Source organism: Peromyscus leucopus, chromosome 13 (genome assembly GCF_004664715.2).
Source record: "Peromyscus leucopus breed LL Stock chromosome 13, UCI_PerLeu_2.1, whole genome shotgun sequence".
NCBI lineage: Eukaryota > Metazoa > Chordata > Mammalia > Rodentia > Cricetidae > Peromyscus > Peromyscus leucopus.
In genome coordinates this window covers 3,573,847-3,596,930 of record NC_051074.1, presented here as the reverse complement: position 1 = coordinate 3,596,930, position 23,084 = coordinate 3,573,847, and the positions used below count along the sequence as shown (strand labels likewise).

Sequence of the window (23,084 nt, the reverse complement as noted above, 5' to 3'; positions counted from 1 at the left end):
GAGCAAGAGAGCCCTGCAGTCCTGACGCTCAACTTCACAAACCACAAAAAAGGACCTCACTCCAGTAACGTAATCATGAAAAGTTCTGGCACCTTGGTCTTTCAAGAAAAATACATCCATCTGCTGGCACGAGAACCTCAAACTAAACCCTGTTCAGCATGGAGTTCCCAATTCATTAGTGTTGGAAAGTCTATAGCGAGGCTGGCCGCTCCCACTGGATGACGCCTCCCTGCAGTGGAGTCTGTACACCCCACAGCTGTGTTTTTACTTAAGGCCACTTCTCCTGACTCCACTGTATCTTGTTCCAGAAGCTTGTTCTATTCTTGTTAAGACTAAAACCAACAAGACAAGGATTCTTCGATGTTGAGGTTTGATTTGCTCAGAAGAAGCCATGTCTGTCTTAGAGCTAAGGTTTGTCCCCAGGGAAAGCTGCTCGTCCAGGGGGAACCAGCCAACTAAAGTGTCAACTAAAGTGACAGTGGCTGTCCTACCCGGACAGCTGCCTTCTCTTCTGGGGGTCACTCCTTCACTCTCCACAGCAAGGCCAGGGCAGCAGGGCTCTGCCTTGCCACTGCCCGGGCTGCCTTCTGTCTCCATCACTGGTGAGACTGTGCAGAGGAGTCTGCTTCCCTTCCTCACCGCCTCGGCAGCAGAGGTGAGGTCCTGGGGTCCCAGGAGCTTCCAGTCAACCTCCACCTAGTTACTGGGGCCCATGTTTGCCTGTCTGGTTCTCAAACAGGTGACACGGTAAATATAAGGTCTGATGAGCAAGTCTGCATAGGCCACATGCAGCCAGATCAGGAGGCTGTGGTCACTTGACCACCCTACTCAAAATGGGCAATTACTAGAAAGGAACGATTTCCTCTTGGAGCCAGGGCCTCAGATCAGCCATTGTTTGGGAACTGACGCTGCCAGAGCCGCTCCCATAGGCAGGTGCCAGTGTCGGCTGTGGAGGTGGCGCATGGCTCCTCTGGATGCATGGGAAAGACACTGCATAAGTGTCTTGGTTCCCGTTTATCTACCTAGCTACTCTAAACCTTGTGTTCTTGCACTGAACAATAGAAATCCTATCAGATCCTCGGCATCAAAATAGCTGCTACAAAAAAATTTAAATGTGTTATCTATGTATTTATTTAGTCATTTATTTATAGACAGGGTCTCGGGTAGCTCCAGGATAGCCTTAGACTATCTACACAGCTGTGGTTCATCCTTCTGGATGCACCTCCTAAGTGCTGGGATTACAGGCAGGCACCATGCTCAGTCTAAGTGGCACAGAGGAGTGAGCCCAGCATTGGTGTCCAAGCACTCTTTCATATGAGCCACATCCACAGCGATACTCTAACTTTACCTGGAACACACTGAGGCTCCAGGAAAGCTAATGCATCCCAGGTAGCATGGCATTCCTTCACGGTGTTTTAGTCATATTCCTCTATCCTCACCAAAGTTACCTTAAGACATAGCCTATAAAATCTTTTTTCATTGCTGCAAGGATATTTAATGTCCCTAATATCAAGCCTCATGTGAGAAACTGCTTTTAGTACTAGAAAAGACATCTTCCAACGTTCAGTGGAGTTACCCTGCCCCTCCACTCCCTGAGGTAGCACTGCTTCTTCCTTTGGATGCCGCACTAAAAAGTCCGATGCCTACTCTGTGAGCACAGACACTGGGAGGCTTGCACTCCTTCCGCCCTCTTTCCTTGTCTCTAGCCGCATGTCTTCCTAACGCGCTCACTTCATTGCTTATTGCCTTTGTTCAAAGTCCTCGGATTCCTTTTGGAAACAGAGGAGGGTACGTGTAAGATAAAGCAAAGTTCTTTAAAATACCAGCCAAGCATACATAGAACTATGAGATCCAGGCAGGTTCAAACAGAACCTGACTAAACAATGGCCATGATGGCAGGCACTCAGCTCATGGAAGAAGGAAACGGGACATTCTCACACAGTCTTCAGAGCCAGTGATCAGGCTGGCTCTCTTCTTGAAAAAACAGGAGAGAACAGAATGATCTTCCAGGGAATTGGCCTCAGTTTCCAGGGACTTGAGGAGTCAGGAGTTATGTAAGCCAAGCCGAGAGCCAGCAGCTTTGGCCTGCCTGTTCTCTCCCCGAGTCTGGGTGGAGGTGGGCTCTGGGACTTCAGATGCTCCACCTATACCATGGAGCTCAGTTCCTCTGTGGCTGTCCTGAGGTTTGTGTCCTGAAGGAATGTGGAATCTTTTTTAGACCTACTGGAGGAAAGCATCTATAACCAGTCCTGTTATATCTGCTGGGAGAGAAGCTTGGCACTTCTAGAAGAATCGGTATGCACCCCGTGTGGTGTTTTAGTCAGGAACAAGTGGCAGGAAAGCTCTCTCTGCCTAAAGCTGTCTCATATAAGAAAACACAGTTGTCAGGATTCATGACTGGATTCTAGGCTAACTGGCTTCCTCCTTCCCAGAGGGCCAAGTGGCTGCACAACGTATTCAAAATGATAATATTGCCATCTGAGGCCCCTTCTGGTCTTGGACAACCCATCTGCACCCCCTCTACCGCCTGCTCCTTACTCCAGTGGTTTGGTGTAGCTCTGGCATGAAAGCCACTCTACTACCGTTTAGTCATGCAGTACCCATGACCTTACAACCGCGTACTAGATCGCTCAGAACCATCCAGGGTATGGGGGTAGAGGTTACCTGAAGTTGTTCTTCCTATCCAAGGTCATTAGCTGCATCTGTGCCTACTTCTTTATAGAACATCATTATCTAAGAGATACTGTCCTACTTGTGATGAAAACCAGGGGACACAGGGTGTTGTGAAACCTAAAGACACTGCAGGTACTTTACCACTTAGATGAGATGCGAACACTATACAAAATTTAAGAGGTTCAGGGAGGGTAGGAGCAAGGGCCAGGATCTAGTAAGGATATAAAGACATTCTATTTGCCTTGCCAACTTGCTAATGTTGCCCTTTAAGAAACTGAATATAGAGGCTAGTAAGAAGGCCTGCTGCCAGGCCTGATGACCTTAGTCTGACCCCAGGGACGTACATGGTAGAAGGAGAGAACTGACTCCTATAAATTGCTCTTTGATCTCCACATGTATGCTGTAGCATGTGTATACCCACTCATACGTACACATGCACACAAGATAATAAGGATGAAATAAAAGAAGAAACTACATATACTACTGAATGTTAACAAAAATAAACTCAAATCCTCTCAGGGCCCACTCTGTTAAGCAGAAACGTGTGATCCCTCTAAGTCCGTATTATATAACACAGTGTTGGTCAGGTGATAGACCAAGCCTTACTTTCTATTCCAGTCTTGACCCTTCCTCCAACCTAACTTTCTTTCTCTTTGCAGCATTCCAAAGGCCTCCCACTTCTGCTTCTACCTTCCTTGTTGTGCCCAGGCCTTACAACTTGAGAAGGCTATTTAGAACAGAAAAGTCATGACCTCTTTAAGTTGGCCAGCTCTGAATTCCAGCCTTACTTCCTAATAGTTATGTGACCTTACATTCTTTACCTCTTTGCAACTCACTTCTGACTCTGGAGCCGTGCAGGAGATAATGACAGCACTTACTTCGGAGGTAAACAGCTACATGGCCTATCCACAACGGTGACCCTGCAGTGGTGAGGCCTGGGGACAGTCTTGCTAATGTGCTCAGCTACACATGGCAAACATGAGATACAAGCTTATTAAATAGTCCAAAAGAAATCACTGAAATTTGAGTAGTTCCCACAACTGGAGGGTTTAGTTTCATTTTTCTTTTTTAGACAGGGTCTCACTATGTAGCCCTGGCTGGCCTAGAACATACTGTAGACCAGGCTAACTTTGAACTCATAGGAAGTCACCTGCTTCTGCCTTCTAGTATTGGTATGAAAGGCATGTACTACAATGGCCCCCCAGGGTTCAATTTTCTTAAACTTGAGCAGTATTAGGGAAACAATTGCTTCTCTGCAGGCCTCCCTGGGGGATGTAACAGGGAGACCTAGGCTTCAAATCTCAGGGGGTTCTTGCAGCACTGACACTACTGTACAGGAGCCAGGCTACACAGGCTCCTCTGTCACATGGTATCCACAATCTTTCTGGTGACTGGTCTCTAGTGCTGCTTCCCCCACGACAGCATCACGTACCTCTAGCTGAGCTGCACTGTTCAGAAGCAAAGTTTCCGCTAGCGGTGGCGGTCCATGCCTCTAACCCCGGCACTCGGAGGCTGCAGCAAAAGCATACAGAGTCTGAGGCCAGCCTAGGTTACATAGTGAGACCTTGTTTCAAAAAGCAACAACAAAAATACTAATAAACGAACCAAACAAATAAACAGCCAAATAAACCTTCACCATTTCCTCAAATCCCCAAACCAAACAACATAAGACACCTGCTGGGTTGGCAGATGTGCCTCACCATGGCAGCAGCCCAGCCAGGACCTCGGCTCCAGCAACAACTTGTCCATTAATTGGTGCTGGGCAGGAAAGAAGCCACAACGACCTGCTAGAGCATGGCTTGGACAGCCCAAATGCAAGAATACAGCTCCATTCAACTCTTCTCATTTAACCTCAAGCTGAAATGTGTCTCCACTGGGTATCTGCACAGCTATCATCCCGTTCAACCAGCCTAAGTTCTGATACAGAAGTCCCAACTGATTACCTTGGGTAAGCTCCACAAAGATTATGCTAAACAAAAGCTTTAAACAAGGCCAGGTGGGGCCCTGAAAGGAGAAGCAGGAGTCCCAGGCTCCTGTGCAGCTGTGATGACGCCAAGAGGGCCACACGTCCAGTTACTGTCACCACTGTTTAAAGGAGTTCAGGAAGGAGGCTGTCCCCAGTGTGTTCCCTCTCAGCTGTCCCTTTGCTCTGTCATCGTGAACTCTGACCCTTTGAAGCCATCAGCCCAATTAAAGGCTTTCTTTTTTAAGCTGTCTTGGTCATAGTTTTTGTCACTGCAATAGAAAAGAACAAAGAGAGAGACCACCTGGTCTACACCTATCAGTTTATCACTAGTGCCAGCCCAAATCTCAGCAAAGTAGTAACAGTGAAAAAATAAATCACCAACTCGGGAAAAAAAATAAAAAAAGAACACTTACTGCTGCCTGGCTATCTGTTGGGTAGGTATGACTACATCATGAAGATTAGACATGGGACTAGACAGATGCTCATGATGACAACACAAGTGAGCAAGATAGAGTGCGACACATCCTTCTGATGTGAGTGTGGACTACTCTGGTAGAGTGGACCTCTGATCTGAGACCTGGTCGTTTCCCAGGGTGTAGTACTGGTGTCCCACACAACGGAATTAAGAAGCACTTTTATTATGAGGTACGTAAGAGTCAATAGAAACAAAAATGGGCCTATCACCCAATTTCCACCAAAAGTTACATCTTACATGGTCAATAGCCCAGGAAATTGATGTTGGCACAATGTGTTCGGCTCTGGACCATTTTGCACACATGGCTGGATGCTTGAAGCTGCTACTGCCACTCAGACACAGATGGTCCCGGGACATGGACCTCCCTCGTGGCCCCATTACCTCTAACACCCAGCAACCATGCACCTGGTCCTCTCTGGAATTCTGTCATTTTCAAGGATGTTTTATAAATATGCTCACACAGCACTTTAGCCTTTCAAAGTTGTCCTAAATCAAGGACTTAATCAATTTAAAAAATTTTTAGAGTATAAAACCATGGCATCCACATCCAACAAGAGAAAGGAAATAGTGGCAGAAGATGTTCTGTCGTCCTGCCCAGTTTGTGCTCTGACATTCCTCAACCTCAAGCCTTGGTTTCCTCACCTGTAAAAATGGGTACAGGGCTTGAGGATGAAGGAGGGCAACATGTGAAAGCACTTGGCAAACGAAGGCTCTCAATAAATTCCAGCTGTTTGTTACGATTGATAAAGAGCCAAGGAAGCTTCCGAGCTTTACTGAAAACAAGGCCCTTGCCAGTCACAGATGATTAAGGAAAGGACCACACCAGCCCTTAAATGACCCCAGTGTTTTTCCCCCAGTGTTCCCAAGACTCCAGCTTGGGGACCTCTACAGGGTGCTTCACACAGGCATCTCCACAAGTGCAGCCCCATGAGAAGTGGCCTTGCAGCAGAGGATTCCCTGGGGGTGGGAGGAGAGACAGGGGGGGATAGGGTGGAGAAAGTGCTGAGCACTCCCCACTCACTATAAAGGCTCTTGAGCAGCCAGGCTTGTGGGAGGCCCCTGGTAGTTACTGAGCTCAGAGGAGTGGCCAATATCAAGGAGGGCAGAGGGCAGATGAATGACTGAATTAGGTGCTGCCTGGATACCCCTAAAGCTCAGCATAACTCAAAGGCTGCAGGGGTGAAGAGGGACAATGGTCTGCACTACACTTGAGGTCACCTCTACTATGATTAGCTATAGAAATCTTGAGGGGAAAAGCCTCCACCCAAATCACATATGCAAAGGCTCCATTATATAGTTGAGAGAGCACTCAATGTTGAGCCTTTGAGTAGCTGGGAACCTAGCACAAATGGCTGACTATATCTTGAGCAATATGCCCACAGCCCATTGAAAACAGGACAAAACTGGGCATTCAGGATCCGTCATGATTTACTGAAAGTGGTATTGTCTGTGCTTCTGCAAGGCACCAGCAGGGGTGGGATGGGGGCGCTCCTCATGATGGCAGGGTCACTCCTGTGTCTCCTGTTCCCTGGGACTTTTCGGCTCCCCTGGCCAGTATTCACTCTTCTTAGTTTCCTCCTTTGAAGTTAGAGAATACAGCCTCATCGATCACTGACACGTTTGGGTTTCAAAAGGACTGGGAGTGAATTCACTCCCCCCACCCCACCCTAACAAGCGAGAAAGACTCTGCTGGGAAGAGTGAGTGAGGAGGAGGTAAAGAGGGAGGGGAGCAGGCCAAGACCAAAGGCTGCTGGTGCTCCCAGTCCCACAGTAAACAACTGGGCTCACTGCAGGGGGGGTGTATTCTTGTAGAGAGGGCCCTGCCTTGTTCCTCTCCTAAGTACCTGGGCAGCTCACAGTGGCCTCATCTAGATTTTGCATTGCTTGCTAGTCTTGCTTGTCTAGCAGGGGAGGGAAATACAGAGCCTTCAGGAATGATGACCTTCCACATCTTTCACTGAAACACAAACAGAAATAAAAATGGTCCAGAAAGCTTTCATATCCCTATCAGCCGACGGATGTCTGCCTGTCCTCTCTGGGCAGGTGGCTTCTCCTGGTAGCACCACATGCCCCTCTGTGCAGGTAGAAAACTAATGAGTATCCTGATGACCCCCCTCCTCTTCAGACTCTCACCTGTGTCTTCCTGTCAGCTATGGTCTGATGTCTGATGACCTCTGCAACTTTCTAAATACCTGTGTGATGTCTTATCTTGAGTCTTTCCAGTTGGGTCTCTACAGAGCTGCCAGATATGGAGCTCTGAAACCAAAGTCCCACTCCATCCCTCCTGTGGGCAACAGCGTCCACAATGAAATCCAGAATGTCTAATGCCTGGGGAGAGCCCAGTGAGGTCCTCAACTATAGGCCTGGCAATACCTCTTCCCCTGTGATGGCCACAGCAGAGGCTGGCACATTTTAGAACACAGCAAACTGCTGCACTGATCTGCCCAGCTCTGTCCAGAGAAGCCATTCCCAAACTGTTCTCTCTCACTGGCCCTCCCCGACGGGACTGCAACCTTTTGCCTGCCCTGTTAATATTCCAGCATGCTCACACTCCGACCTATGACTTCCTCAAGTCAGGCTAGGTCTTGTCTGGTGAGCAGTGACTGACCCTGAGTTATCAGAGCTTTCTGAATGCTTTTGCTGCAGTGTACTTTCCCATGGATGAGGATGGCAGGCCTCTACTTAGATTGGCTGAGGGTGGTCATTTCACAGATTTCTATCAAACATTAGCTGCACATCCTTTCCAGGCAAACAGTCTTTGGCCTCTCACCCACAGCGGCTTTCTTCCCACCACATTGCACTCCAGCTGTTCAGAGAAAAACCCAATTCCAATGGCAGTTGTAACTCACAAGCTGCCTTGTTGACTGTAATTTTTAAAGCCTCTCAGTTATGAGATTAAAGCATGATGGAGTGAGTCACTGACAAGGGCGTTTGCATGTAATTGACCAAGTCTTGCCTGGCACCACTCACCATTCCGCTCTGTGATAGTCAGGAGGATTTATCTAGAGAGTTGAGAGGTTTTTCTCTTATCGTCCTGCTCCCTGTTTCAAAAGATACAATCTTCAGTGTTGTGCCAAGTCTTAAGCCAGAGATCTGCTTACAAGCCACTCCTGAGGTAACCTATGAAGTACACACTTCTTTGCAGATGGCTCCTGGAGGGCACTGTGCCTGGCAAGACTCCCAGGTCTGACTCTACCCAAATCTGCTCAGGTGTGTCCAGCTCTACTGCTGGAACTGTTTTCCAAAAGAAACTTCTGGGCCTGGAAATGTGTTTATAAAGGAAGACAGAAAGTAGAAATAAATCCCAAAGCTATAAAACTTACAGAAGAAAATCTGTGATTCTAGGGTAGTCAAAGATTTCTCATGCCAGGAGTTAGAGATACAAGGAAGGCTATAATCCCAGCACTTGGGAAGCTGAGGCAGGAGGATATTGAGTTCAAGGCTTGCCTGGGCTATGTAGTAAAACTGTTAAAAACCAAATGAACAAAACAAAACAAGTTCTTAGATATGATAACACAAGGACAAAAATTGATATATTGGACTGCTTCAAATTAAAACTTCTTTTCAAAAGAAGATGAAAAAAGAAAGATGGAAAAAGAAAAAAAAAAAAAAAAGAGCCAGAAAGAATATGATAAGAGAATGGAAGAACAGTCAGATTATCTGTAGTATCATGTCTGGTAGAGGCTCTACTTAAAATATCAAAAGAACCCTCAAAACTTAGTACTTGGAAGCCAAATAACCCAATTAAGAAATGGGCAAAAAATCACTAGGGAGGTAGCCTAGTTGGTCCACGTTGCCACGCAAGCATGAAAGTCTAAGGCTGATCCCACATTAAAAGTCAGGCATGGTGGCGCATGCTTGTAATCCCAGTGCCAGAGAGGTGGAGACAGAAAGAATCTTAGAGCTTACTGGCCAGCTAGTCTGGCCAAATTGGTGACTCTAGGTCCCAATGAGAGATCCTGTTTCAACAAACAATGTAGAGGGTACCTAGAGAATGACACCTTAAGTTGATATCCCCTCACCCCCACCCCGGCATGTGCTCATTCGTGGCTTACTAGGGGATAAGGGTAAGTGGATAAGGTCTGGCTACCAAGGCACACACAGACAGATTATCTGGTGATGCGTCTATTCCATATTTTGATCATGGTAGTGGCCATATGACTGTGTGTGGAGCTTGTGGACCTATACACTAAAAATGCTGTATTTTATTGTATAAAATTCTACCTTCATAGAGAAAAAATGATTATAGTTGATCATGGCAGGGATCTGTGCTGATGGTGTTTGGGATACCAATGATGGTATGCAGAATCTGCTTTCCACAGACCTGGCAGAGGCCTTAGAGTTGATGGAGCCACAGAAGGAAAAAAGGCAGCTCAAACAATGAAACATCATTTCCAAGGTTCCAAAAGATTAAAACAAAAAAGCCACAAACTGGCCAGGCGGTGGTGGCACACGCCTTTAATCCCAGCACTCGGGAGGCAGAGCCAGGCGGATCTCTGTGAGTTCAAGGCCAGCCTGGTCTACCAAGTGAGTTCCAGGAAAGGCGCAAAGCTACACAGAGAAACCCAGTCTCAAAAAAAAAAAAAAAAAAAAAAAAAAAAGCCACAAACTGAATTTGCTGAGAAGAGTAATAGTATAGCATTGTAACCTCATGGGGCAAACCTCACTTAGTTCAACCTTTCTAGAAAACATTAAAAAAACCAAGGCTCTAGCATGTATAGTATAAAGTGTTATTACTAGGTGATGTGTAGCCAATGGGTACTTTTCCTTGTTAATTTAAAAATGTTTATAATGTAAACATATACTAATTTTACAATAAAATAATCAAAGTTAATTTTAAGAATCAACACAGAAAAAGTTAACTTTCTTCAACCTAGTAATTTAAAGAATGTGCTTGTATTTCTAAGTGATTTTTAAACTTTATGTGTCAGGGTATTAATTACAGTGTAATTTATAGCCACCAAAACTACAGGAGCCATCTTGACTATAGCAGCACCAGCAAGTGGTCTGCATGTGGATCATCAGTCTGTACAACAATGAGTACTTTGCAGCTCAGATTTGAGTGACTTGGAATGTGACATGCAAAGTACCTACTTCCTCTCCTTGCTCACAATCTTGTTCCTCATCAAAAGGGAGAAAACATTTAGGTCTGATGTATGATTCTAGTAATTCTCATAAGCTACTCTAAGATAAACAAATCGGAAAAAAAAAGATAGTTAAATATGGTTCCAACAAGCTCAAGCAAATCAATATATAAAAAACTGCGTCAGGGCTAAAGAGATGGCTCAGAGGACAAATGTACCTATGCCAAGTCTGACAACTTCCGCTCTGCCCCTGGGACCCACATAGTGGAAGGAGGGGACAGATTCCTGCCAGCGGTCCTCTGACCTCCACTTGGGTGCTGAGATGTGCATGCCCCACTCCTGACAAACAAACCAAAATGTAATCAAAAGCCTACTTCATATTGTCACATGGTATATTTCCTTTGTCTTGGGGTTAGAATGTTTTTGCTTGTACAATAATGGTGGTTTTTGTTTTGTTTTGTTTTTTTTTAAAGATAGGATTTAAACTTCCGACTCTCCTGCTTCCACCCTCTGAGTGGTGGGATTTCAGGTATGTGTGGCCACTACCCAGTTTATGGTGTGCAGCAGACTGAACCCAGGGCTTCATGTTGGGTAAGCACCTAACTGCTAAGCTACATCCTAGCCTGGTAATTGACTTTTTAAAGAAAAATGCCTTTGCTTGGTAAAACAGAGCACCAGCAAACCTGTATCTTGACCCCCAGACTTTCTGTCACTGGTCCATGGTGCTCACAGGTTCTTCAGTGACAAGGCAGAATCTGCAGGAACTCAGTGTGGCAAGAGTTTAGGACAGACTATGAACAGAACAGAAGGGCTCTGGCTTAGGAAACAAGGGTCCACCGAACACTGAAGAGTGAGAACTGAAGTCAGCTGGGCCAGTCCCAAGCAGCAGTCATGGTTGAAATCTAAGATCAGCTGCAAGGGTTCCCTCTCTCCAATGCAGGTCTCACCAACGTCAGAGAATTCCATGTTTCTTATGTAGCCGTTTGGCTCACATTCAATTGACGTGAGTGTGACATGGGGGCAGGGCAAGAATATGCAGGATGTCCTGTGAATAAAAAGAGTCCCAGGGCTTCTTTCCTAACTGTGAATACAACTACCCAAAAGGCAAGGTCCCAGAAGGGCCAGATTCCACTCCATCTGTCAAGGCCACTAAGATGAAAGTCTGGCCATGTCCTGTTCACATCACAGAAGCTATTATGTCACTTCTGGTTGGCATGAGAGCCAGCAACTTCTGTTTGAGTCACCTGGTTTTTATTCTAAATTTTCTTCCTTTCTTAAAAAGCCCCAAGACTAACAAAAAAACCTTTACCCAATGGCAGCCATTTCCATTCTGAGCAAAGCGTGGCTCCTCTCAGGACCCTGCAGAAACTGGAGGCTGCCATTCCTACCCAACTTGTTCCCTCCCCAGGGCTGAGAGAAGCAGCTGGTAGTAGCTCTTCCAGAATCTTCTGGGGGCAGGTATGGCTCTGGTACCTTTTGTCTTTCCAGGCCTGCAGCTCCCTTCTCTGGTGGAACCTTGGGAGGTCCCTGCCTTCCTGGAGAGTCCTTTCTGACACCACCAGCAGGGACATCCCAATCTGAAAGGGAACCCCCAAATACTCTTGACACCTCTGAAGCTTTCCACCACCTCAGACCTGTCAAGGCAGCTCCACCTGAGAAAGTCCTCACTCCATCTTGTTCTACACGTTGGATGTCCTGTCAAAGAGTCAAAAGTTCATCTAGGGGAGGGCAACCCTGGTTCACACTGCACAGTAACTCTCTTATGCAAGCACACCTCAGCTCTACAGCCTTGGTTTCCATTCTCCCTACCCGGAACAAATGGCTTGTTAAAAAGCAGCACTGTTCAGAGACTGGGGATACAAAGATGAACACCATGTGGTCTTCGCCTTGTAGGAACTCAAGGGAGGAGACAAGGGTAGAGATGGAAGACGACAAGCAATTGGACAATGAAGCAAAGACAGGCATGAAATGCTAGGGCCCCTAAGGGAGAGGACTGGCTGGGCCAGCCCCACCTGGAACCAGCAGAGGATTTCGGTCTTTAGGTTCTGCAGGTCCAGAGAGAGGTGAACCCAGAGGCTATAGCAGCAGACATGAAGTAATGTTTCTTTCTTTTTCTTGTTTTTCCGCCTGGAAGAAATGAGGCTGGACATCGGCATGTAGAAGGAACCAGAAGGCAAGCAAAAGCTTCTAGAGGTGGGCCAGGAGCCAAGCTTGCTTTCTAGAGTTACTTAGAAAGCAGACCTCAGTGTTCTGCTGAGCAAGTGCAGAAGCTCCGGCTTCAGGCCTCACTACACCCTGCCTGGGAAGGACACCAGCAGCCAAGGTAATACCAGGGGTGGAGGGTGGGGAAGTGTCCCAAGAGTTCCAGCAGACAGAGGGCATGGCTCCATCTCTGGCTACGTTTGCCTCCTTTCATCTAAACTGTCCCAGGGGTAGATTGAGACATTTTCATCTCATTGTGATGCACGCGTCCAGTCACTACTGACTCAGAGCTCAGAGGAGGAAGAACTGTTCTTCATCGTGCCCATCAGTGGGCACAGCTTTACTGCTCAGGTTGCTGTCCCTTTGATCCCATCAACCCCATCAGGCTTGAGAGGCCCTGCCCTCTCCGTTTTTGTGCAGTCCTTCTGCTAAGTCCACCTGCTCTCCTGCACTTCATGGGCAGTCTTAGGGCAGAAAGTCTATTTTTCATTGCCTACAGCTCCTTCCCAGAGTTATGAACAATATTCTTGCCATTAGAGAGAGAACACAAAGGCATCCTATGCATCCAGCAAGGGCCGGTGGTCGTGTGTGAGTCTGCATTCATAACAACTTCCAAGGTAAACAGGATTTGCTGAAGTTTTGTGAAGTGTGGGAAATAACTGTGCCATGCCACAGGAAGACTGAGTGTAGGGAGAGTGCAGGTGGTAATGACAAGCTGCCCGAGGAGTTTACCTGACAAGGAAGGGTGTGCACCAGTTTTTATACACCAGTTAACAAGCCACAGACAGTGACCAGCCCACATAAGTGGCTGTAATTAGTTATATAACTGGGTCAAGTTTCAAGGTTGTTTCCTGCCTATGCCTTGGGATGCAGAAATAAGACTCTTTTCTGTAATTCCATATGAAATTAATGTACAGTAACTAAACTCATCTGTCACTCTCAAAGGAAAGGTCCTCAGACTCCATCCTTGGATGCTGTGCATCCCTGTGTGGTGGAGGGTGCAGCTCCCCACTCTGCCTGCCATCAATTAGAGTTCAGGTGCTGAGAGGCATAGAGCGCTGGATCTACAAATGAAGATGGAACATTTCAATGAAAAGTGTGCTTTTGTGAATGTTATGAAAGTAGTAAATGGGAAGTAGGAAATCAGCGAGTTGCTACATGTCCGAGAGCAGCCACAGCCGTCAACAGTTAATGGAAACCCTGAACGCCGCGGGGGCCACTGCAGCACCCTAGAGACAGTTGTCCTTTTGAATGGGAGATCATAGATAATGGAGTGATTTTCTTTAGTCTAATTGTTGGCTCTCCTTATGATTATTCACATCAGGCCAACCCAAATGACTCCTGTGAACTATTACAGACAGGAAGCAAAAGACACAAAGAAACCCAAGTTCAAGATGCTGCCCTCTGAAGGCCAGAAGAAGACAGAAGCTCTCAGTACACTGCCCACAGCATGTGGGTTTCTTCAGGATTCTAAGGGTGAGCACCTGAGTTTGGGGCAGGAGTCACTCCCTAGTCTCAAGTTCAGCAAGCACTTCCAACCACCCTCCATCCCTGCACTCTGGGTGGAGCTCTGTCTGGGCACTTCTTAGTGTCTAGTGGTTTGCTGCCTCCCTCCCCATACCATACCTGTGACTTCCCATTCCTCATCTTACACTGCCAGCACCTACAACATACTAGACTCTCCCAAACAGATCTGTGAAGCTATGCTGAATGAAGAGCTCCCTGAATGAAACAAAGAACAACAATAAAAACCCCAAATCACAGAACCTGGGCCATGGCCTATCTTGAGTTTTAGTGTGACATGAACAGCGGCCAGCGAGGATGCAGCTATAGTGGAGGGAAGACGCACACTGCTGCATTTGGTGCTGCAGGCAGGCGCAGGCAGAGAAGCTGCCCAGCTTCCTCACAGCCTGTTCTTCCTGGGGAGGTCCCCACCTTCAGAGGGCCAGGGGAGGGGAGGGGAGGGGAGGGGGAGGAGGGGAGGGGAGGGGGGCTGCCCTGGCCCTGAGGACCCTGCAGAGGAGAAAGGAGAGTGCTGCTTGTGTGGCCTCCCACTGCCTAAAGAGAGGGAGAACGGGTGCTGAAGGGCCCAGCCACTCTCACTCCCAGCCTCCAGCTGGACCCACTAAGCGTGGTACTAATCAAAAGAATAATTTACTTAATTGCAGGAACCATCCTGAGAACTCACTTAGCCCAACTGTTCTCCATTACCTAGCCTGGCTTCCTGGGGAAGTGGTAATGAGCTGCTAAAGGCTCGTTGGGTAATAGGGCTGAAAACCTTGCCGGTCAGTTAAGCAGGGGTCAGTGAACCACAGGCAAACCTGCTTTGTGTGGGCCAGGGGCTAAGGATTTTTTATATTTTTAAATGGTTGAAAAATAATCTGACAATGATATGAAATCCAAATTTCAGTGACCTTCAAATTTTACTGCATGTCAGCTACCTCATCCATTCGGAGCGCTTGGCACTTTCACGCTACCAGGCAGGGCTCAGTCCGAGTCAGACCATATGGACCAGCAGCTCACGTCATTTACTATCTGGCCCTTCCTGGGAAAACCTGCCAATGCTGAGACTAGGTTAGGGTCAAGCAGAACAGCATTCCACAGCTTGAGTCCCAGGGTAGTCAAAAGTGACTGACTTCCATTAGTAAGGCTACCTTTATAAAGAAACTGTGTGGAACTTGGGCCCCCAAACTGTCAAGTAGGCTTCATGGATGATAGAGCTGAGAACTTAGTAAAGTCTCCTTTACTTTACCCCCGGTTTCCTTCACTTGATTTCCAAGGCTCTCTGGATTCAGAGAGTCACAGTTCTAGCTGCCTGCTGGAGGATCCTGGCTGACTGCAAGCTTCTGGCTCATTCCTCATAGAAGCCTTAACCCAGCAGAAGAGAAGGAGGTGAGGAGAGCTGCAGAAAGTGGTGGTGGGGTTTCTCGCCATCAGCCAGTACCTCGAAGATGTCTTAGTCCTGGGGACCCATCTGATGCCACACTACCTTCCCACCATACCCTTTCTGAAGGCAGTAGCTAAGCTAGAAGCCCAAAGGAGACACAGGGTCTTATGCACCAAGCCAGGCAGTTCTGCTGAGGGCAGGCCTTGTGCAAGTCAGAGACAGAAGCCCCCCGACAGCGCCCACTGCATCACACTCAGGGTGTGGATATTAGAAACCACTGTGATTTCTTTATTTCACACATATAGAAAGAAGTCTTGGTCCCATGACTGAAGCTTCCTTTTAGGATTCAGGAGAGACGTATACTGTTAAAAAAAGAATTAAAATAAAGCAGTCATCTGTATCAAGTCCTTGAACTACACTGGCAGCAGAAAATGTGGATTTGGAGACAAGCCACTCAGAAGGGTCATTATTCAACTCAGCTGACCAAAAATCACAAGGTGGTCTTGGAGGCCTGTGTCACTTTTGGGGCAATGAAACAAAGGAGAATCACCTCTTGGAAGAGAACTTTGTTAAAATCAGGGGCCAGCTCTAGGTGAGCGCCATTGAGAACTGAGTTATTCTGCCTCAAAGCAGCATTCTATACTGTTTCCCAGCAGAGGCCAGCATACCAAGCTCAGGGAACAAGCCTGTCAGCTGCTGCCTTAGGGCCTGGAGCCAGGCAGCTGGGCCGGGACTGAAGCTCACTGTCTTAGATGGGGCCTAAGTTGCTGACTGCAAACGTCTCATGGTCAAGTTGCTCTGCCTTTCTGCACTTACCAAGCCTATGTCCCTGGAACATACTAGTACCTCATCCTCCACCCTTGCTCACTCTCAGGGTCATCCAACACACTGATTTCTCGAAAGACAAAGCTGAAACTGATCTCTAATTGCTGCTGACATAAAAGGATGTGCTTTTTTTAGGACTGCCACTCAAAACACGGGCACAGAGAACTATGGCAGACAGAGCTTCAGAGGACTCCAAACAGCAGGCCTCTGAAAAGGCCCCAAGGGAAAATGGGCTTGGGAGGGTGACGAAGGCACTAGGAACAGGAACAAATGCAGTGGCTTCTGAAAAAGGCCATTTGGCTGATTTATAAATGGTCTCACCAGTGTCCTTGGCTGCAAAGATGGATGTCTCCATCTAATGTGGGGGTCTACAGACTTGTTTTCTGGGGAACTAAGGAATCAGCTCCAAGGATACAAATTCATTATTTTCAAACCTTAATTAACTGGAACCTAATTAGGTTTTGAGGGTGTTCTCCCCCTCACTTTAAAGGCGAACTTTTCCTCTCCTGTCAGCATGGTGTAATAAACGGAGGAGAACCAAACAAAGAGCTGCTTGGAAGTCTGGCACTAAGCAACTCATTTACCTGTGGGGACATCAGCCTTCTAATTGATGAGTTAAGAGAGCCACTGAGATACAGATATCTAAAGTCTCCTAAGCAATAAAATTCTGATTCTCAGACATGCCAACAGCTCATCCTCCATCAATAACCTGTGGTCATGCCCCTGATGGCCACACCTCTTTGAATGGGAGGGAGCTGAGGTTGCCTTTGTTTCTTCCCCAATTCACAGACTATTTAATCCAGTTGAACTTGTTACAGAAACCTGATGGGGAAACATCTCACAGTGGTGCTTCAGAACCCCTCTCATTTGCTGGGCTTTGAGTAACAGCTGTCTGTCACTGTAAAAGTCAAGTCAAGAAGGGAATTATGCAGAAGAGGCACACAAGATATACAACTAACATTTTGTCTTATAAGTTAATTTACATAAATGTACATTTCTTTACCATTTTTGAAAAGAGTAAGGCTTTAAAAAACAAAAGCTGGTGCCTAGTGTGGTGGTTCACACCTGTAATACCACCATTTGGAAAGTGAGGCAGGAGGCTAGCCGTGAGTTCAAGTCCAGCCTGAGCTACAGAGAGAGAGAAAACTAAACTTACTCCTTTCATTTCCTTCCTCTCTCTCCTTCCCTCTCTTCCTTCTTTTGCTACAAGGTCTTGACATTCATCTCACGAAGCCCTGAATTCTCACTCCTCCTGTTTCAGCCTCCAGAGTGCTGGGACTACAGGTGCCAACACCATAGACTTCCATCGTCTTCTTCGAGGAGACCAAGGCCAGTTCGTTGGCTGCAGACCCCCTAAGCCCACAATTCATTTGTAAAGTGATTTGAGTCCAGATGCCTCCCAAGGCTGAGGAGTTCTCAGCTGGGTATACAGCTGTCTTACCTAAAGAAGAGAAATTCTGAAGATTTATCTCATCCAGGTCTTTCTAAAACATTAGTGTTTACAAAACAAACAGCTTTAAAATTTTTTTTTAATGATTTGTTTATTATTATTTTCTGTGCATTAGTGTTTTGCCTGCATGTATGTCTATATGGGGGTGTCCCTCATACAGACAGTTGTGAGCTGCCGTGTGGTTGCTGGGAGTTGAACCCAGGTCCTCTGGAAGAGCAGCCAGTGCTCTTAACCACTGAGCCATCTCTCCAGCCCCAATAAACGGCTTTCTTTTGAAACTTGTATCTGATCAGTCTGTGTGATTTTTAGTCAACGCAGAAGTTCAGTAGCCTGTGCAGCTGGCACACTCAGGTCTGGAGACACACATATCTAATTCCCCAGTAGATCCTCGAGAAGAGAACACCAGGAAGCCCGCGCATCATGCTGTGGGCACCAAGACCACTTCCTGCAGAAGGAAGGGTGAGCGAGCACTGGTGAGATGCTGAGGGGCATCCCGGCAGTTACGAAGGCAGGTGGCAAGACTAGACAGCTAGGGAGGCAGGTCAGAGCTAGACACAGGCTCTGCATCATTATAACAACCTAGACACTAGAGTCAGGGCAGGACTGCTGATGGAGATGAGAGGACAGTGGGCTCCATCCTCAGAACACCAACGCAAAGTAGGGAGCAGAGGAAGAGCCTCTGTGAGGGGACACAACTGGAGACATAGAGATCCACAGGCTTCAGAGAGGAAATTTGGGAGTGCTCCTTCTGGTTCTGGTTTTTTTTTTTTTTTTGACTAGTTTAAGTCAGACTGGCTGAAGACCTCCTTTGAAAGTCTGGTAGAATTCTGCTGTGAATCCATCTGGCCCTGGACTTTCCTTTTTCAGCTGGAAAGCTTTTTATGACTGTTTCAATCTCCTCATTTGTTATGGGTCTGTTTAGGTTGTTGACTTCTTTTTGGTTTAATTTTGGTGGTTTGGCTGAATCTAGAAACTCATCCATTTCTTTTAGATTTTCCAACTTAATGGAGTACAGGTTTTTAAAGTATTCCCTTATGAAACTCTGAATTTCTTTGGTGTCTGCTGTAATGTTTCCCTGTTCATTTCTGATCCTGTTACTCTGGGTCCTCTTTATTTCTTTGGGCTAGTTAGACCAAGGGCTCTGTCAATCTTGTTTATCATCTCAAAGGACTAGCTCTTCGGTTCATTGATATCACTGGGGTGTGCTCTGGAAAGTCTATCTTGTCTCTGGCCCCTTCACATGTCTGTCTGTCTCTCTATCTCTCTCTGCTTATTGGCTGCCATGAAACCCCACTGGGCCACATGCTTCTCGCATGTCTTCTCTCTCACTGTGGGCCAGAAGCCACAGAGCCAAGTTCCACGTTCCTCTGAAGCCACAAAAACAAGTCCTTCCTCCTTGTCTTTCCCAGGCACCTGTCACAGCAATGTCATCTAACAAGCGAGAATTCAGTCCTGGACACGGGCTTTCCAGGTAAGAGCAGCTGGAGTCACAGAGCTACCTACACAGAGTCCATCTTGCCATGACTCATGTTACCACGGTATGGTGGAGTGGCAGGGAAAACAGGCAGAGAGAAAGAGGCCACCAGGCTGCCTCTCACCCTTGGGTGTTGGGCACAAGCCCAACTCAAGGTTGCACTAAACAAAACAGATGGACTGACCTGATCTAAACGGAGCGCACCATCCACAAAGCGCTGCTGGCGAAGTTGCTTTGCAATGCTGTGCAGGTTCAAGACTGCCTGCTGCACCTCCTTACTGCTGTGTTCTGGAGAAATGGGGGGCAGCTCTTCCTCAGGGACCTTCTCAGTTGGATTTTCAATCATGCTCTGGGCATGGTCGTAGCTCAGTTTGGTGCAGGAGCGGATGACGGTGCGGCCAAACCACTCCTCAAGGATCTGCAAAGACAGACAGACTGTGCTCAACTGCTCTCTCTCTCACACACACACACTCAACGGAGCACTGACTGTGTGCTCTGATTGGCGTCATATGAATGAACCAGACACAGAAGCTGCTCCCTCAGACGGTTTAGACTCCAGGCCCTGGCAGAATTCAACAGACAGCTGAGGTCTATGCACCTTCCCAGGCACAAAATAAGGGCCCACGGGAAGTGTTTCTACTCGTCTGGATGGGCCGTCATCAATGTCACAAGCAGGGAAAGGAAGATGGGAAGCCTAAGACATGACAGATGGGACTCTGAGGGCTGGCGGCTGGCTTAGAGAATGCAAGAGGGAAAGCCCAGGAGCTGTCCACACACTTAATCTCTATCAAACACAGCTTCCATTCGGGACAGTCGCAGTGAGCCTTATGATTATTCACCCTCCCTGAACAGAAGAACTGCAACTTTTTAAAAATGACAACATGGGCATCTGGAGAGTAGCAGCTACTGTTCACATGTTTACCCACTCAGAGCAAAGACCTTTATAAGGCGTCTGGAATCTGTAATATTAGACTTTAATTTTTTTTCAAAAATTCTAAAACTGTACTTTCAGATTATTCCAAGAACTATCCCTATTGTAAACTACAAGGGGCTCTATGAGTTCATGTCTTCTATGGCAAGCAGGCCTCATGTCTGGCACTCACGAGGCCTGCGTGCTATAGGCAAGGATAACTACAGAGCCAGTCCCAGGGGCTGGCAAGCAGTCTGCAGGCAGATGCAGCTGAAGGCCTCTCTATAAGCCAGGCCACCCAGGCTTGAGTCCTGAGCATATCTACATTTCCTGAATGGAACCCCAGCCTCCTCTAAAGGGGCAGGGCTGTAATCTCTACATTCTTATGGTCTCAAAGTTTTCCCTGGAGATATAGCTTCTTTCTTTTCCTTCATTTCCTTCCAAAACTGGTGCCCGCCCCCAACCCTGGCTGTGTGTACATGTATATTAGGCAGCCTGTTTTCAGCCTGCTGACAGATGGTGGCAGCTTACACTCTGTGTGACCATTCTCATACTCCCAGTGAGCTAGCTCATGGACTCCTTCCCACACCAGGTCTTGGTATATGGCCTCCTGCGGCCTGTATCCTCTTCTGTAGTAGATGATGCTCAAATGAAGATAAGCACCACCCAATGAAAGGGCTATCTGTTGTCACATAAGCTGGAGGAATAAGAACTGCTTTAAATCTAATGAATGCTCTGAGTACTGTTAAGTATTTATGCACAAAATTCTGCAGCAAGCTGTACAAAGCTCTTAGATGCCCTTCTTCCTGACTCTACACGTCTGTCGCTTGCTTGGTCCCTCTTATTGTTGAGCCCTGACTAGCAGTCATGTGTCTATGCCTACTGTCCCTCACCGGAGCTTGTGCACGTGCACACTAGCAGCGCACTGTATTATGAGAAGCACCCATTCTTGCCGAATGGGCACCTCTGCCCCTGGTTTCCTTCTTGGTCAAGACAGACAGCCTTTCTCCACCACCCACATGGACACTACCAACCTCGACCTCAGTGGTGCTTCCTATAGCGCCTTTTCCTAACTTCCCTTCCTCCATTTCATTCCTGCACCCCTGAAATTCTGTACCAGCCTTCTTCACAAACATACAAAGGAGAGCCTTTGGGAACTTCCTTCCTTCCTCAGCAAGGCTGCCTGGCTTTCCCATGGCTCAGGACTTGTGGGACGCACAGCTGATGTGCACTGAAATAGTTCCTATTCTAGGTAAAGCAGCCTTGAAATTCCCTCTGGGGAAAGCCAATAGAGGGTTGTCAGCCAGGGGCAGCCTCCCACAGAGAAACCAGCGAAGACCCATGTGGAGGAAACCTGGGAGCAGCAGACACATGGGGCAGAAGGCGGGCCTCTCTCGGTAGAACAGCTCATTAATTTCCAGTCTGAAAACTACTCACATCAACACCTGGTCCATGACCAGGGCCAGCAGGAGAAGACAAAGGGCTTTTCCTGGAAAAGGTGGGGGGAAAGGAGGAGGAAACACATAGACAAAACCCTTGAGGAGACTGGGTCCTGCCTCCTTTGCATAGCCACAGGACTCAGGCCACTCCCCTCTTCATGGAGCACACACCATGGGGTGCCACTGTTCAGAATGTCAGGTCAAACACAGTGCCACTACAGACTGCAGGCATGTGGTTGGGAAACACATTGTCTAAGGAGGTACCCGTTCCATACCTACAGCCTAAAACAGCACAGAGCTGTTGGCCCCAGACTCAGGCCCACTGCCTTGAGCATCATTTTGACATGTCTCGGGGAGAGGGCATTTTACAGTCAATTTACAGCTGGGCAAACAGGTAGGATATTCTTAAGAATCACACAAACTCTTAGGTCCATATCTAAAGATTTGGAATAAAAAAATATATGTGTATGTATGTTTATTTTTAGCTAAAAGTCATAACATAGATGATGAAGAAACAAAATATACCTCAAATACATATTCATTTCTATACTTTATAGATACAGGGGTGTGGAAAAACTTTTAGACATCCTATTCTATTCCATGCAAATGTTTTAAAAAAATTATCCTCTGAAAAATATCAGCACCTCATTAAGATGCCTCTGGTTTAAAAAACTACTAATGGAGCTAATTTAGAATTGTGACTAACTAGATGTGAAGTGACTCCTGCACCTCTGGGTTTCCACACAGAGAACACTGAGTTCAAAACGCCTGCTATGCAGAAACACTTTCCTGATTGGAACCAAGCAGGCTGCCTCGAGTGGTGGCGCCTGGGACAGGTAGCTGATTGCCGATGTTTCTCACAGCCCTGGCAAGGCCATCCCGGCCAGCATGGCCAAAGCACAAGCTAAAGGTGCCAAGAGGAAAGTGTCTGGAAAAGACAGGGAAAGCAGAGGCCGTGGACAGCAAAGGGCAGGTAGTGCGCGACTGGAAGGAAGGCTGACTCTACAGGAAGGTCTGGACCAACGGGCCCCAACTGTGGGGTGGCTTCAGGGTGAGCATGGAGGGGGGCAGAGAGGTGGGGAGAGGAGGGGTGCGGAGGGGGGGTGCCGGCTCCTTCACTAGGCCCTCCCTCAGGTGAGGCCTGCAGTACTGACTGGGGCTCAGATTTTGTCTTCTAACAGGAGAAAGACAGAAGGGTAGAATCAAATTGTCACAAGGCTGCCACCCCAGCAGCAGCTCCACTTATCCCACAGACCTGCTCTTGCTGTTGAAGCAAGTGGGGCGGGGACAGGACAGAGCCGCTAAGGACTGCGCCCCAGAGCCTGGAAGCACAGGGCTGCTTCCAAGTCTGCAGACCTTGTTGGGTTCTAAGTCAGTTTGTTTTCAGGCTAGAATCTGCATAGAAAAGAAGCTGGAGTTAACTATCCAATCTCAGCACTCCTCCGGCTTATCTTCCAGTCCCCAGAGAGATCATTACCTCCTTTCCCATCTTGATCTGTTGGCAGGTGTAGGAACTTCTAAACTAAAGACAAGAAAGCAGAGGAAACCAAGTCTTTGTCACATACACTAGAGCAGTGTTTCTCAACCTATTGGTCTCGACCCCCTTAGTGAGGGGGTCACATATCAGATTTTCTGCACACCAGATATTTACATTACAGTTCATAAAAGTAGAAAATTTACAGTTATGAAGTAGCAATGA

The 23,084-nt window shown here is 47.3% G+C and overlaps 1 protein-coding gene across 8 annotated transcripts in view; it reads right to left on the bottom strand.

The window, feature by feature from the left end:
- Dis3l2 (DIS3 like 3'-5' exoribonuclease 2) overlaps nt 1-23,084 on the bottom strand; it is a 322,501-nt gene that overhangs the window by 46,662 nt on the left and 252,755 nt on the right. For all 8 annotated transcript variants that reach the window (XM_028876243.2, XM_028876240.2, XM_028876244.2 and 5 more), the window contains one exon: nt 19,221-19,454. In XM_028876243.2, coding sequence (XP_028732076.1) covers nt 19,221-19,454 — 234 coding nt within the window. The remainder of the gene's footprint in view (nt 1-19,220; nt 19,455-23,084) is intronic.